This window comes from Mandrillus leucophaeus, unplaced genomic scaffold, assembly GCF_000951045.1.
Source record: "Mandrillus leucophaeus isolate KB7577 unplaced genomic scaffold, Mleu.le_1.0 Scaffold803, whole genome shotgun sequence".
NCBI classification, from domain to species: Eukaryota; Metazoa; Chordata; class Mammalia; order Primates; family Cercopithecidae; genus Mandrillus; species Mandrillus leucophaeus.
Genome location: NW_012108731.1, coordinates 765,576 through 782,714, shown reverse-complemented (window position 1 = coordinate 782,714; position 17,139 = coordinate 765,576). Strand labels below are relative to the sequence as shown.

At 36.8% G+C, this 17,139-nt stretch overlaps 1 protein-coding gene across 5 annotated transcripts in view; it reads left to right on the top strand.

The window, feature by feature from the left end:
* Positions 1 to 17,139, top strand: part of XRN2 (5'-3' exoribonuclease 2) — a 93,769-nt gene that overhangs the window by 30,692 nt on the left and 45,938 nt on the right. For all 5 annotated transcript variants that reach the window (XM_011967600.1, XM_011967596.1, XM_011967598.1 and 2 more), the window contains 13 exons: positions 736 to 794; positions 871 to 960; positions 1,880 to 1,952; positions 2,088 to 2,138; positions 2,600 to 2,757; positions 3,910 to 3,984; positions 4,069 to 4,202; positions 4,309 to 4,366; positions 4,450 to 4,557; positions 9,403 to 9,447; positions 11,068 to 11,199; positions 14,566 to 14,684; positions 16,857 to 16,992. In XM_011967600.1, the coding sequence (XP_011822990.1) occupies positions 736 to 794; positions 871 to 960; positions 1,880 to 1,952; positions 2,088 to 2,138; positions 2,600 to 2,757; positions 3,910 to 3,984; positions 4,069 to 4,202; positions 4,309 to 4,366; positions 4,450 to 4,557; positions 9,403 to 9,447; positions 11,068 to 11,199; positions 14,566 to 14,684; positions 16,857 to 16,992 (1,238 nt within the window). The remainder of the gene's footprint in view (positions 1 to 735; positions 795 to 870; positions 961 to 1,879; positions 1,953 to 2,087; positions 2,139 to 2,599; positions 2,758 to 3,909; positions 3,985 to 4,068; positions 4,203 to 4,308; positions 4,367 to 4,449; positions 4,558 to 9,402; positions 9,448 to 11,067; positions 11,200 to 14,565; positions 14,685 to 16,856; positions 16,993 to 17,139) is intronic.

The following is a 17,139-nucleotide window of genomic DNA, read 5'->3' as shown; positions in this document are numbered from 1 at the left end:
CTGTAAAGCTGTGATGAACTTGGCCTTTAAAATTTCATTTCTCTTAGGCACCTTTATTTTAGGAACTGTTAACAAAAATATGGCCCCTAACTGGTGTATATGTGTGTATGTGTGTGTATGTGTGTGTGTGTGTATAGTCTCTTGCAGAGTGAATAACTTCATAATTTTTATGTAACAGTATAATATATTTTGTGTACCATATATTGTTTTACATTCTTGTTAAAACATAATTTAAAAGGCTGAGCATGATGGCTCACCCCTGTAATCCCGGCATTTTGGGAGGCCGAGGAGGGCGGATGACTGGAGGTCAGGAGTTCGAGACCAGCCTGGCCAACACAATGAAAGCCCGCCTCTACTAAAAATACAAAAATTAGCCAGGCGTGGTGGCAGGTGCCTGTAATCCCAGCTTCTCAGGAGGCTGAGACAGGAGAATAGCTTGAACCCTGGAAGGCGGAGGTTGCAGTGAGCCGAGATAGCACCACTGCACTCCAGCCTGGGTGACAGAACGATACTCTGTCTCAAAAAATAATAATAATAATAATAGTAATAATAATAATAATTTAAATTTGAGAGATGGAATCTTATTTTCTTCCCAGTGAGGGAACATTGTTCCTCGGATGACAAGACTTCACTTCCTTTTGTATTTGAACTTTTTGTTTTTGTTGTTCTGGCTTAATATTGAGTAATGTATCTCACTTTTTATGGGGAGAACAAAATGTTGCCTCTTTTCTCTAGGTGGCTTTCTTCCTCCAGAAGAAATAAAAGAAAGATTCGACAGCAACTGTATTACACCAGTAAGTAGTCTCATACTTTTCTAGCTATTGCTAACTCTTAAATGATAGGTTAATTTGTTTCTTTCTATCGTTTTAGGGAACTGAATTTATGGACAATCTTGCTAAATGCCTTCGCTATTACATAGCTGATCGTTTAAATAATGACCCTGGGTGGAAAAATTTGACAGTAAGTTTCACATTTTGATACTTCAGAAAGATTAAGGGCGATCATTCAAGGCTGTACTTTGATATGACTGACATTATTTATCCTTCTGCCCTGCCCCATAAAATGCTAGTTGACTGTCGGAGGAAAGAAAAGCTTCCAGGGTTATTGGAGATGGGGTATCCTTACATGGTTAGGTTTTAGATAGCTGAATTTTCTCTTAAAGCCAATTTTGTCGTCTTGCCATCACTATGAAGCCATAAAATGGGATTCATGATTTAAAAAAATATATATAGGAAAGTAATTTTTAAATGGAAATTTCCATTATTACATATCAAAATATGGCAAGATTAGTAAGTTGTGGGGCTGCCTTAAATGGCTATGTTCCCAAATATTTAAAAAATATTTAAATGAACTTGTTTGTAATTTTAGGTTCATAAGCTGGCTTCCCTAATAATGAGAAATGGTAAATTATATTTAATAGATATTTGTTATTGATTATTCTTGGGGCATATATGGTCCAGTACTATATCCTTGCATGGCAGTGAAAATAGGAACTTGTGAATGATCAGTTTTTCTGATGGCTAGGTCTGACCCAGACATTTCATTCCTTTCCATTCCATGTAGTAAGTTAATCAGTGAAATAGTTTTGGTGTCTCTCACACACACACACACACACACACACACACACACACACACCCCCCACTTTACTCAGAAAATTTTCAGTGAAGTAGTTTTGGCGTTACACACACACACACACCCCTTTAGAAAATTTTCAGTGAAGTAGTTTTGGTGTTTCACACACACCCCCACCTGCCCACCCACCTTATTCAGAAAATTTTCCTGTAATACTTTTCTCAGTTTTTCTTGAGACATATAATTCATTTGATATTTTTGCCTATAGAAAATTGGGGATAAGCTGAAAGTGTTAATTTTTTTATAGGTTATTTTATCTGATGCTAGTGCTCCTGGTGAAGGAGAACATAAAATCATGGATTACATTAGAAGGCAAAGAGGTAAAGCTTACTTAACCAGTATTTGATTGTATGTTCTATTTTTAAAAAGCCATTGAATAGAAAATATTTGGTATGAAGTAATATTCTTGTGGAATATAATATATTAATATAAATATTTGTTTCTCTCTTGTTTAGCCCAGCCTAACCATGACCCAAATACTCATCATTGTTTATGTGGAGCAGATGGTAGGTTTCTTCTTTGGGATTTGCTTCTCTTGGATTAAACCATAGCAAGTCTATGGGTTGGTGTGCAGTAATGGATTATTCATGGTTACCTGGAAGTTCCAAAATGCCTTGGTTATTTTATGTTCGACAAGGAACTAGTATTGAGTTGCTGTTTAATCTGTGATCAGTGATCTTTAATTTCTTTTCTTTTTTACGTTTTTCAACCTTTTAACTCCCCGTACCTTTAAAATGGAAAATTTCCCAAGTGTTTAATCCTTAGTGGCAGTCTATGTTGTAGGTCCACATATCTGGAGGACTTCCTGTTAACTGGGAACTGCCAGGAAGTGTCAGGCTCTGGGGCTTTCCTGCTCATTTGGGTGCTCATTTGGGCTTTTCTTTGTGTCGGCATCTCATAGTAGTTTATGGTAAGAATCCTCTCAGAATACTCACTGTTCCGTGTTTTTCTCATTGTCGATTGATAGCTGATCTCATTATGCTTGGCCTTGCCACACATGAACCCAACTTTACCATTATTAGAGAAGAATTCAAACCAAACAAGCCCAAACCATGTGGTCTTTGTAATCAGTTTGGACATGAGGTCAAAGATTGTGAAGGTTTGCCAAGAGAAAAGAAGGGAAAGGTAAGAACTTTGAAATGGTAGTTGCCTCATTAAAAAAAAAAAAAAAATCTATTGTGGTAAAATGTATATGACATAAAATATTTCAACCTTTTTAAAATATACAGTTAAATAGCATTAAATATTTGAGTTACCTTGTTTTTAAAATGAAGAGAAGATTGTGGTTGATTAGTTTTTTATGTGCTTGTTCTGTTACCCTTCACAGAGATGTATCTTTTTTCTTTTCTTTTTTTTCCTTTTGAGAGGGAGTCTCGATAGAGATGTATCTTTTAAAGTACTTTAACATAAACCTGCATTCAAAAACTTGCACACACTCATCCTTTCTACTTAGCACTTTTTCTGACATCACCTATATCTACATGAGGCTTAGTTCTCATAGATAATAATGCCCATAGCTTGTAATTTATTTGTGGAAGTTATTTGTTTGAAATACTCTTAAAAGGAACTACAACTTCTTGAGACTTTTAAGTTACTCCCACTTTTTATGTATTTTAGGTTCACTTGGTTATGTCCAGTCCCCTTTAAAGGGGCTTGTGTTTCAATAATATGGTGCCTCTTGAGTCATATACTTTATGGGGGGGAAAAGACGATGGTGCCTCTTTCAAAGACATCGTTAAGTAAAAAAAGAGATAAATGTAATATAGTGTATTATTTCAGATATGTAATGCAATAAAGACAGTATACCTGTGTCTGTGTACATATTTCAGATACGTAATACAGTAAAGACAGTATAGATGTTATCTATGCACATCTGTTCACAAGGAAGGGGTAATGGTTGGTTGGGTATAGGTCATCAGTTGGCAAACTTCAGTCCTCCAGGTTTGGCCTGTGAGCTATGTTTTTTACATTTTTAAAGTCTTGTTAAAAACAAAATAAAACATGAAAGACTATTCAACAGAGATCATATATGTCTCCCAATAGACAAAATAATTTACTGTCTGGCCTTTTGCAAAAAATGTTTACTGACCCCTGGTCTAGATGTGGTTGATTTTTTGGGTAATTTTTATTTTTAAATGGATTGGTGAGCTTTTAAAAATTTAATACTTGTGATATTAAAATGGATCTTGTGTTAGAAAAAGCCTTAAAATTTGCCTGGTTGGAAAAAATTACTGGACGTAGAGTAGACTTGTTTCATCTTCATTCCTGTTCTTGCAGCATGATGAACTTGCCGATAGTCTTCCTTGTGCAGAAGGAGAGTTTATCTTCCTTCGGCTTAATGTTCTTCGTGAGGTATGTAGCAATAATCATTGAAATCAGCACTCAAAGCAGTGTGCCTTTGATAGCTGTAATGGCAGCATTCCTTTTTGGTTGCAGTATTTGGAAAGAGAACTCACCATGGCCAGCCTACCATTCACATTTGATGTTGAGAGGAGCATTGATGACTGGGTTTTCATGTGCTTCTTTGTGGGAAATGACTTCCTCCCTCATTTGCCATCGTTAGAGATTAGGTATGTGCATTTGTGTAGCTTTTCAAACTACTGTTTTAGGCTTCTTGACTTTACTGTGCCTAAAGCATAATGGTCCTAATGTATATTGTTTGTCTCTTGCTGACAGGGAAAATGCAATTGACCGTTTGGTTAACATATACAAAAATGTGGTACACAAAACTGGGGTAAGTTCATTCTTGAATGATTTCAAAACAGAAGTATTTGCTTTTATAAGAAGATCATTTTACATATATTTTATCACTTACAGGGTTACCTTACAGAAAGTGGTTATGTCAATCTGCAAAGAGTACAGATGATCATGTTAGCAGTTGGTGAAGTTGAGGATAGCATTTTTAAAAAGAGAAAGGATGATGAGGTAAAGTGTTTCTATTGCAGTAGCTAAAATTGCTCCTGTCTCTAATAGGCTATGATGATCTTGTGATTACTTTTAATCTCTTTGAGTGTGTTTTTATATCATTATGGTGTGTCAAGACTAATGTAATCATCAGCAGTCAGTGCTTTGATTATTTTATAAAGGTTGTGCTGCTTCCTCTGTGAAACTGTGTATTGTACCCTGTTTGAGTCGCATTGTAATGTTTTTTTCTGTCTTCATATTCTGAATATAAATCCAAACACATTTCTAATCAATAGGATTTGAAATGCCGGTACTAAGGCTGGAAGACTACTGGGATCGAACTAGTGACTGTCATGTTTTGAAGGCAGGAAGACAGGTCAAGAAGAATTGATAGTGTAGGGAGTGTGGGTTGGATTATATCAGCCAGGGCAGAGGGTTGGGAGAATGTAGGATCTGTGGAGAGCTGCATCTTTTAAGTAAGAAATTGAAACACAAGAAGGAAATAAAATAAAAAAGCATTTGAAAATTGATTGCTTATTATGGATGAGTGCTTACATGAAAAGTCCAGGTTCTGGCTTGGGCAGTTAGGAGTTTGCTGGTGCCATTTACTAAGATAGCAAGCACTAGGGGTGGAATGGGTTGGGGTGGGAACAAAGTAGAAATTGAGTTTCATTTTGGAGATGTTTAATGTGAGGGGCTATAGGACACCTGAGAGGAGAAAAGTCCATTAAGCAGTTGTTAGATGTGTGTAAAGCTCAGGGCAGAAGTCTTTTGAAAAGAGATTTGAGAACCATTAACTAATGGAAGGTACTTGAAACTATGAGTGTGACCCTGGGAGCTTGTGTGGAGTAAAAGTACCCTTAACAGAAGTCTAGGGAACCATGGACATTTAAGGAGAAAGAGGAGCCAGTTCTAGAGAGTTAGAAGGAAATTCCTGAAGAGATGAGAAGTCATGCTCAAGGGGTCACAGTGAGATGGACAGGCACTTCGTCTGTGGACAGGGTTTGGGAGCCCCTGGTGAGCTGATGGGATTGGAGGGGCAGCAACCTGGAGGCAAAGTGGTTGGAGGGTGATTGCAGGGTGTAGCAAGGGAGACCAGCAGGGGTCAAAATAAGCAGATAATAGCTTCTTAGAAACAGTAAGGAAATCCTTTCAGAAACTGGTTTTATAAAAGTCACATGGCTATCTTAAGCAGATAACAACATATATTACTGCTACATTGCTTCACGATCTCCCAACACATTAAAATGTGTCATTGAATCTTATTTTCTGTTTTCATCAACTTTGTATACTGTAGCTAGTGATCTCTTATTTTTAAACTTTGGGCATCATTTTATGTAACATAGTGAGTTGACTGTAAGCATTCTTTCCAAAAGCCTTCAGTACTTGGTAATGTTTTTATGTGATGTCAAGAGTTTTTTTGCATATAGAATTCAAATTACAGAACTAGCTTTGTCGGGATGATCAGATGACAACTGGAACAGACATTTTTAACTACTTTTTCAACAATTACAGTGGCATCCCTTGATCTGCTGCTACATACTTTGTACCACTTGGTTTAAAAACCTCAAGTTACATTAGCCTTCTACTTTCTCGTTAGCAGACTCTGCACTGTAAGTTAGCATTAGAGGAGGAAGTATGGGATTTGGTAGATACCACAGTGTTACAGATTTAATTAATACTGTTTTTCAGCTGACCTGGCAGGAGAGGGCATTTTAAAGCTTTGGATCTTTGTTGGTGTCCCTGAAGTCATGAAATACCCTTCAGCATGATTGGACACCAGGGGAAACCCTCAGAAATGCAATAGGAAAGTTTCCGGGTGTATCTATTTTTCCGGGAAGTGTGTCCCTGGCATTTGACAGATTTCCAAAGGCATTCATAGCACAAAAAAGGGAGAGATCCATGAGGTCCACGCAGGTGGTCTTCTGTTTGTGTGTGACTACCACCCTTAGAGATAGGCATTTAACAGACCAGCAGAACAAATGGTAGAAAAGGAATAAATTAATATTAGTTATTGGCTAAGCATGGTGGCTCATGCCTCTAATCGTAGCACTTTTGGAGGCCGAGGAGGGCAGATCACCTGGAGTTAGGTGTTTGAGACCAGCCTGGCCAACTTGGTGAAACCCCATCTCTATTAAAAATACAAAAATTTAAAATGGGCGTGGTGGTAGGCGCCTGTAATCCCAGCTGCTTGGGAGGCTGAGGCAGGAGAATTACTTGAACCCAGGAGATGGAGGCTGCAGTGAGCCGGGATCATGCCACTGCACTCCAGCCAGGGCGACAGAGCGATACTTTTGTCTCCAAAGGAAAAAAAATTGCTTATTAAAGTTGAGAATTTAGGCAAGAAATGTGTTGCTTTTTATTTTATGAGCTTTGATGTTTGCCTTTTATCTTGGAAATGTTGTTCATTTATTAAGCAAATACTTAAGTATTTACCATGTGCCAGACAGTGTTCTGAGTGCTAGTGATACAGCAAAAAACAAAAGAGCAGACAGAAATCCCTGCCCTCATGGAGTTTACATTCTCTTGGGTGAGCTGGAAGATAAACACAGTAACTAAGTAAACCTCATTAAATGTTAGAGAATAAGTGCCACAAAGAAAACTAAAGCAGGTGAGGAAGCATCTGGGAAGGGAGAGGTTGGGCATTACAGTTCTAGAAAAGGTGACGAGAGAAGGCCTCACTGACAGCTGACCTTGATTAAAGATGTAAAGGATGTGAGGGAGCACACCGTGCAGATGTTTGCAGGAAGCACTTTACAGACAGAGGGAATCACCAGTGCCAAGGCCCTGGGGCGGGAGCATACTCAGGATTTCACAGAACACCAAGCAGCCACTGTGGAAGGAGCAGAGGAGGCAAAGGAAGAGCAGTAGGAGATGAAGTCAGAAAGGAGATGGAGGGCCCAGTCTGGTAGGACTCAATAGGTCATCATAGGACTTTTAACTTCATTTTGCATCAGTGTAAGGTTTTGAGTAGAAAAGTGACAAGATTTGACACATACCATAAAAGGATCACTCTAGCTGCTATGTTGGAAGTACTGTGTGGAGGGAAAGGTCAAAGCAGTGAGCCCAGCCCAGTGAGGAGCCTTTTTTACAGTAATCTAAGGGAGCCTGGATGGTAGCAGTGGAGATGATCAGAGGCAGTTGGATTCTGAACATATTTTGAAGGTAGAACCAGTGGGATTGGCAAATGCATTCAATATAGAGTGTAAGAGAAGGAAAGGTGACAAAAGACTGAAAGATGTTTTGAGCAACCCTCATGGAAAGACTGGGAGGTGCAAAGGTGGGGTGGGGATTCTATTTCAGACATGTGAAGTTTGAGATAGCCAAATGGAGATGCTAAGTATGGAGAGGCCCTGGTTGGGGAGCCATCAGCATGTAGATAGTGTTTAAAGCCATGAGACCAGGTGATGACTCCCATGGGAGGAGAGAAGTGGAGAAGTCCAAGTACTTGGCCCAGGGGAGCACCAACATTAACCCATTTGTGCCCAGTGTTACATTATTGGAATGATAAGCCTGTGGGAGTTATTTATATCCTACTGCTCAAGGTCATCCCCAAGGTCTGATTTTTCACACAAAAAACTTGCAGCCTCCAGCATAAATGGGTTAAGAGGTTGGGGAGTTGAGGAGGTAGGACATAGCAAGAGGGAAGGAGATCAGGTGAGTGTAGCTTCCTGGAAGCCAAGTGAAGACTGTGATCCAAGGAGGAAAGAATCCTGGTCAGATAAGGACTGAAGTTTGACTAATGGATTTCATAGTCTGCAGGTCATTGGTGACCTACACAAGAGAAGTTTCATTGAAGATGGGACAGAAGCTTGATTAAATAAATCAGTGGTTTCTACATCAGAAGAGGTTTTAGGATAGTTGATCTCCTGGGCTCCACTTCAGAGCAGGAGACTTAAGTATCCAGCATTCAGCTTTTTGCCTGGCAGAAAGCACCAATTTCCAATTTCCTTAAGGCCTTATATTGCAGTTGGTAGGACTGACTTGGAAGTGTACCTACTAGGATGACCGTCAGTATAGGATCCACTGACCCCTGTTTTAGGCTACAACAGCAGCTGTGGCCACCCTAGGTGTCATTTCAGTTCCTTGATACTCAGGGAAACTTGGGCATGGGCATGGGAGACCCATGAATGACCCAGGGTTAGTAGGGAACAAGATGAACACCAAATTCTGTCCAGTTGAAACCATGGCTGCAATTTGGAAATGAGTGGGGGGAAAGAATCAACGTGGGCTGGACCCTTGCCTGTGAATTAAATTGGCCCAGAGTAGTAAGCTGTGCATACATCTGAATTTCCTTCCTTTTTTTCATTGGATTGATGGAATCTGGCCGGGGTGGGGGATAATGTTTGCATAGAGTCCCACTTCTCTATTTTCTCTATTGTGCTGTGCATGCTACAGAGTAAGAGCCCTTTTTGGGTAACAGAGTCTAATTAAATTGTCTTGCTGATTTTTAAAAAAATGGATACCTTAATTATTAACTACATTCAACTAAACCTTAAGAATTGTTGAGTTTTGTTTTTTTTTTTTTTAAACTTACTTGTGTCTTCTCCATATTGACAGCCTGTTTGCTCCAGGATAAAACCAAGGATCTTTGTAATGGCTTTGCATTTTCCTGAAATGATTCAAAAGCTTTCTGAACAGAATTACTAAGAACAATTAAATTGTATCTAAATTCAGTCTTCTATTGTTAAGTTCTGATAAGCAGCGTTTTGAACATACAGTCTTGTTGCCTGGTTTAATCATGTACCTAAATTTCTGGTGTCGTCCTTTAAAACTTAAGTTGTCTCCCATATCATTCCTGGTAATGCTTAACTCTGACATTTTTGTGTAATTATTTGACAGAATATGTGGATTTTATACTTTTAGGACAGTTTTAGAAGACGACAGAAAGAAAAAAGAAAGAGAATGAAGGTGAGTTTTAATTGATTTCATGAGATTGGCAATAGCGTAATTTTACAATTTGAGAAAGATGTTCATTACAGTAGCTTTATTCCTTGTCCAGTAGGACTTGGTCAGGGACATAAGTGTCCACCCAATTGCCTTTTTACCTGTAGAAAGAACACTGGTGTCGATTTTAAAGAAGGTCCTCTAGGCTCTGGTGTCTGAAGGGATACGCTTGGGAGGTGAGAGGTGGGTGGCACTTAGCTATTTGAATGGTTTACAGCAATCAAGTATTGTTTTTTAAGTAAAAATGGTCAATCTTTTGTATCCCCTTGAAAGTTACTATACTCTTGTTTCTACATCTTTGTCAGATTAATCTTTCTAGAACATAACACTCTAAACTTGTTTCTCTGCTCTAAACGCACCACTGACTCCTTAATCCCCTCAGAATCCAATTCTGTCTTAGTTTGGTGTTCAGAGCACACTGTCATCTTGTTGAATTCCAGCTGTCCAGCATATCCCCTGTTGTCTTCTAAATACACCATGTCCCTGCTAAGAGTGTTGTGTTCATTTGTGACATCTGAATGGATTTCTGACTTTGCAGCTTACTGACATCCTACCTTTTCTACAAGGCCTCCCTTCTTGGTTATGCTCATAGTACAGATCGAGCAATCCTTTCTTTTAACTCCGGTGCTTACTACCTCTGATACATGTTTTCTTACCTAATTGCATAATGCTTTATAGACATTTAACTTCTTTAGTTCTTGTTTTCTTATCTTCCCTACTAGATTTTCAAGCTTGTGGAGTTTAGGGACTGACTTTTACTACGTTTTGTTAGAATTAAGCAATTTCAGGAAACAAGAAGGGAGAAAAGTAGAATTATTTATTGTTGCAGTGGGTTCAAAATCATTTAGATTGGGAGGGGCATGTTTGGTTTCTACTTATATATTATTATTTTAGTCAATATCTTTTATCAGTCAGCCAAGATTATCACCTATGTTAGCTGTAATTATATCTAATTAATTGTAAATAAAGAGTTAAATTCTAGCAAGGTGAAGGGTAAATGAAAGTTGTATTTCCACAAAAATTAGCTGGGTGTGGTGATGTGCACCTGTAATCCCAGCTACTCGAGAGGCTGAGGTGAGAGGATCGCTTGAATTTGGGAGGCAGAGGTTACAGTGAGCTGAGATCGCATCACTGCACTCCTGGCTGCGCAACAGAGTGAGACTCCGCCTCAAAAATAAATTAATTAATTTAAAAAGTTGTATTTCCTAAGTATAACTCAAACTCAACTTTTTTTTAACCTAAATTATATTGTTTTTATTTGCCCAAAATTGTGTCTTGAATGTTTTCTGTAATTGTAAAAAGCAGTGGATTAGCATAATGAGACTTGAAAGATTTTCTCTATATTTCAGGACAATGTGTTATATGTACTTTAGGGCAGAGTTATTAAGTATTATACACTATTGTTTGGAAGGTATAAGTTAACATCAAATCAAAGTGTAGACGACGTAATATTAATGAAGATCATTTGGTCTTTTAGTGGGTTTTGTAAAGTGCTTACAGTTTGGACTTTATTCCATTGCCGCCTTTGTGTCATCTGTGTTGTGATTTAATTTTAATTTCTACATTAATTTCCATTTATGTTAGAGAGATCAACCAGGTTTCACTCCTAGTGGAATATTAACTCCTCATGCCTTGGGTTCAAGAAATTCACCAGGTTCTCAAGTAGCCAGTAATCCAAGACAAGCAGCCTATGAAATGAGGATGCAGAATAACTCTGTAAGTGGCTTACTTTTATGTGGTATTTAAGAGTGGTGAATATCACATACCTCTTGCAGGGGGATGTGTGTGTGAAATTTATCACAGCCTGGAGTTTTGTTTTATAATTTTTCTTAATTGCTTTGCCTTGAGATATTTTTAGTTCTGTTAAGTCCATCTTTATCAATATGAAAATATCCAAATCATGTGAAAGAAAAGCATGTAGGATTGGTGATAACATGCGAATATAAAGAGATAGCTAATTCCAGTTTGGGTGACAGAGTGAGACCCTGTCTCAAAAATACGCCAAGTGGCTGCAGTGTTTTTGTAATGCAGATGAACCACACACTACTTCCCCCTTCTCCAAAGAATAGGGTGGTGAATGGTGCTAGAAGCTTGTCAAGGGACATCCATATGTCTCAAAGCTGGGGCAAGAGGAGGAGGATGGGTTTTATTCCCTTACTTCCCCTTTCCTTCAGTGGGCAGTTGTGAGCATTTTGCAAAATAGTATTCCTTAGGTATAAACTCTGGCTCTCCAATTCAGCATGAAATAGATGTGAATAAATATCTTAAGGTAGCCCTTACTATTCAAACTCTGGTTGCTCCCTGTTTGTGAACTCAGCAACTGCGTGCATTTATTTGCCTTGTATTCTTCCATATTTGAACTTGGTAATCCAAACTCCAGAAGCAGATCAACCTATCCTGCAAGGCTGTACTTTGTCCACCGCCTTCCTATTGTAGTGGAAATAAACCATGAGCTCTCAGAATACCCAGTGGGACAGCAGCAGGGCTGAGGGAACAGACCCTGATCTAACAGTAGAGGAAGGAACATACACTTTTGCTATGATATATCCAAGGAAATTGAATAAGCTTGGATATTTAATTTTTGTTATTCTGTTAGTTATCCTATTGATGCTCGTATGGAACGGAAATAGCTGATGCCCATCATTCAAGATTTTAGTGACTACCATACCTGCAGAGCAGAACTGAGAGTGACTGGTGTTGTCATATGCCCTGTTGGTGGTAGAGTACTTTTTTTCTTTTGATCTTGGGAGGCAGGCAGGTTTAAAATTTGCCAGCTGTGGTTGCTTCAAGAAGGATTCCAGTGTTATCTTCAGGCTTGGTAGGATTACGCTGCAGGACCAGACTGTAGATCGATAACATCTGCCGCAGGAGTAGTAATGGGGAGATTGGTGATGAGGTTGCTTCTTTGATTCTGTCTTAATTAACTCCCCTTGCCACAATTATTTCTATATAGAGAAGGTATGGAATTCGAATCTTTGCAGAGTGGGATTTTCACCTAGCCACAATTATTTCTATATAGAGGAGGTATAGAATTCGAATCTTCATAGAGTGAGATTTTCACCTAGAATGTTCTAAATGTAAGGAAATTTTGAAGCCAAATTACCAGTTTATTTAAAAGGAGCCATTTAAGTTACAGATTTCTGTTGTTTTATTTTTCTGAGCTGTTGGGTTGTAGTCTCTAGTACTTGTCTACTGATGATTAACATTCTTAGTGTTTTATTAAATAACTTCCATTTCCTTGTATATGTGGTTTTATATTTAGCATTCGTCAGTGTGGTTTCATTATATCTAATTTGATTAAAAAACAGCTTAAGAAATTTGAATTTATATGAATCTGGTTATGTTGAGAAAGGAATATTTTTGTTGGTAGAGGCAGAGCAGTGGAGATTTAGCATTAAATGGTGAACAGCATTTTTTTCTAGAAAGTATATTAGTATTTTTGTTTTCTAAAGATAGAGTTTATATTTTGTTAGTCAATAATTAATTTTGTTAAAGTTTGCTTTTTACACAACTTCTCTGTAGACAATTAATGGGAATGTCGCTCTCATAATTTAATCGAAATGGATTAGTGTAGTGTTGAAAAAACAATAGTGATTACTTACTGAATGGTTAACCACCATGTACCAGGTAGGCAGTGTGGCAGTTATCTTTCACATGTATTGATGCGTTTAATCCTTGCAATAACTTGTAAGGAAACAGAACATTATCATCCCCATTTTAAGATGAGGCTCATAGAGGTTAAGTAATAAATTGTTCAAGGCCACACAGCCAGTAAAGGTTGAATTTGGTATTTCAGACTCAGATCTGTATAACTAAAATACAGTAATACCTGCCTTGTTTTCCAAGTACAACAGTGCCTTCCTGTATTTATTTTTATTGAGTTTTTTTTTGACAGTATCATCTGTACCTTTTCATTAATAACATTGACATACATTTTTAAAAGAGAAGTGCTCTAAGTTCTATGTGAAATATGATTTCGTATTTTTTTTAACTTTTCTTGACCCGTGGTATGAACTGTGTTTATGCTGTGGATACTGTAATTGTTATATCATTTAAATGGCCTTCTGTGCTCTCAGTTTAAAAAAAATTCAATTTACTTGAAATAGCTAATACACTGTGAGTAACAGAAGAAAAATTTGACTGTGGAAATGTTTCTGCCCCTTATATTTTTGGTGATGTGGTCCTTTAGCCTGAGTAACTAAAGTTGCAGAAGATTTTCTTTTAATTTTTTAGATTAAATATTAAAATATGTTAGGGTTATATTAAAATATGTTACTTAAAATTAAACTATTATCTTAATTGAGTTAGGTACAATGGGAAGATAATACTGAATTTAAAGTGACAGCTAAGTCTCTGAAATACTAATAAAATCTGCATTTTTCTAAGATGACTAATAGATTTTTATTTATAGATTGACTTTTAAAACAGAACATATAAAGTAATTTAAGTTTTCTAACACAGTCTCATTAAATTTGCTTTTCAGAGTGGTTGTACTAGGTTGAAGACTTAATTAAACATTTAATTGCATTCTCACCAGCATTAGCTATTTTATATATTATTACATCTATTATTACATATATGCTATATATGTAATACATTTTATATATAACATAGAACTATATATATATATATATGTGTGTATATATGTATGTTTTTTCCCCTCATAGCTTTGCCATTTGGTAGGTGGCAAATGATTGTGAATTCCTAACAGGAATTGTTACAATTGATTGTCACAAATGAACTTGAACCACCAAGGGAAAATAAAATTCAAGTACTATAATTTTTAAAAATCTATAAAATTAAAACTTTTTTTTTGCTTCAGAAACATTTTTTTTTTTTTGCCCTAATAGTGTTAATTCTTTTCAGTTTAAGCATGGGAAGTTTGGGTATTACATTACTTCTTTTGAGGGGAAGTGAAATGGAGCAAGATCAGTCTCTGTACCTTCTAAATATGTTTACCATCTCTACGTAGTAGCTTTAAAAATGTTACTTGAAACACGGTAAGTAGTGATGGTTGGATGTACCTTCTTATGTAAAATGAATAATGAAATCCTTCCTCTGTAATTTCATCATTGTCTGCAGAGTCCTTCAATATCTCCTAATACGAGTTTCACATCTGATGGCTCCCCGTCTCCAATAGGAGGAATTAAGCGAAAAGCAGAAGACAGTGACAGTGAACCTGAGCCAGAGGATAACGTCAGGTGAAGCCATTTTTTGGTAGCACTTTGATAGGAAATTGCTGAAATAGATGCAGTCTAATTAATGCTATTTAGCTTAGAGCAGCAGTGCCTTCAGATGCTTGCCTGTGATCTTTTTATCCATCAGTAATTAATGTGGAGGGTTAGAATAGTCAGTAAATTCCAGTGAGATGTGTAAGCTATAGCTGTTAAACCTAAGTGTCTAGATTAGTATGCGTGCAGGCTTTCGTCCTCCAATCCACTGTTTCCTCTGAGACCAGGCACAAGATCGGCTAGACATGAGGTGTTTAGCTCTGACTATGTGATCTGAATGTTGCTGTTTGGAGACTGATTAAATTTTCAAGCTGCTTAACCTAGAAAGTTCAGTTATACTTAGACACTTAATATAGTTTGCCTTAATCTTCTCAATTGAAAGAGTTCTTCCTCAAAATGAAATATGCAGAAATCATTCTGTTAAGAGATCAATATGTATGTTTTTTAAAAACCACAAACTTGCATATGCACAATTATATTTCATGAGAGGAGTTTCCCTTTAACTGTATACTTCAAATTTAAAATAGGAAGCTGATTCTTTAATTCATCCTGAAGTTTGAGATCATTATATAATAAGATTAACAACCTCTCATGTAATTAAATCCAGATTTGAACCGTGGGCTCCAAGTGCAAAAGGCCAACAATCTCAATAATTGTAGCTCATTAAGAATTTAGGAAAACAATCTATTTCAAAGGTAAACAAGACAGTAGTCACCTACAGCTCATGCTGCTTTTGCAGGACATGGAAAGTGTGTGATTTGTGTTTATGATTAGAAACTTTGCAAGGGTCATGTGTGGTTCTGCATTTTTCTAACATCCTTTGATTTCAGATCCATGTCTACTTGTGACTGAACATTTACTTACTCTGTATATCTTTAGTTTCTATCCTCTACTTTCTGTACTTTGGATTTTCCTCTTACAGCATGTCTTTGATTTTGTTTACTATGTAGCCATCATGATCAATACTAGTTTAATAGGTAACTTGATTTGTTTAGTATTTTATTGTTTAATCCTAGAGGATAATTAAGGGTGGAAATGCCTCTACCAAGAAATGCTTGGGGCTTTTAGCATTTTTTCATTAATATTTTCTGTAAAATAGTGATAATCCACCTTATGGATAGGGGATATTTCTAATTGTTATTCTGTGAATCTTTTGTGTTGTGGGAGGGGTAGATTAAAACTGATATGGTATATTCTGAAACATGACTGCAATTAATATGTGAAATCTGGCACGTGGAAAAGAGGCCTAAATGGAGAATCATCTTGATGTTCTTGATCTGTTCTGATGTTTTTAAAAGTGTTCTTTGGCTTCTTCATGTTCCTTAAATGTTAAATCTTAGAGAATAAGAAATGGATTCTTAAAAAAAAATAATACATTGGGTGAAAATGTGGTTGGTCACATTGTATTTTCAGTGATGAATGATAATTTAGTGGATTCATTGACCTGCTTCTAGATTTTACCATAACATACATGTTTGTGTGTGTATATGTATACATAGATATATAGAGATATAGAATGTGTATGTCTCTCTATATATATCTCTATCTCCTTTCCTTAAGCCATCAACAGCTCTTAGCTGAAAGAGGGATAAGGCCCAAGCAAGGATAGAGAGAGTAGGTATACACATAATTTCTGCCTAATGTCTAGATTATTCTTTTATAAATTTATTTTTTACATTTAAAAAAGTTACCTGTGTGAGTCTTAAGTAATTTAGTTGACTTTCTTTGTATGGTTTAAATATATTTTAACAAACTAAGGAACTTGAACTATATAAAATATCTTCAATATTTGAAGCTTAAAATGTAGCTTTAGAATTGTACAAAGAAACATGTAAAGTAGTAGTAAAATTTGAGCAAACATGTGTTGTATATCTTTTTCAATAACATTTTTAAAATGTGGTTTTATAATAGTCTTACCAGAATCAGTGACTGGGGTGTGTTTAACTGTCTTTAAGTTGATAATAAATCCTATGAAATTAGACTTTTTAGAAATAATTAAATGAATCTGTGTTAGCATGACTGTTTAACTCTTTCACATTTCCCCTGGATATTAAATATAAATTGATTTGGGGTATAAGTTGGTAGACAGCCTGTTACTGAAGGTGTGTTAATTCAGCATACATGAGCTGTGCCTGGTTTTAGGTTATGGGAAGCTGGCTGGAAGCAGAGGTACTACAAGAACAAATTTGATGTGGATGCAGCTGATGAGAAATTCCGTCGGAAAGTTGTGCAGTCGTACGTTGAAGGACTTTGCTGGGTTCTTAGATATTATTACCAGGTACAAAAAGAATATTTTCCTCTGACTTTGTAGTTAATCATTTAAGAAAAATAGTAATTTCTTTTTTTTTTTTTTTTTGAGACGGAGTCTTGCTCTGTCGCCCAGGCTGGAGTGCAATGGCACAATCTTGGCTCACTGCAACCTCCG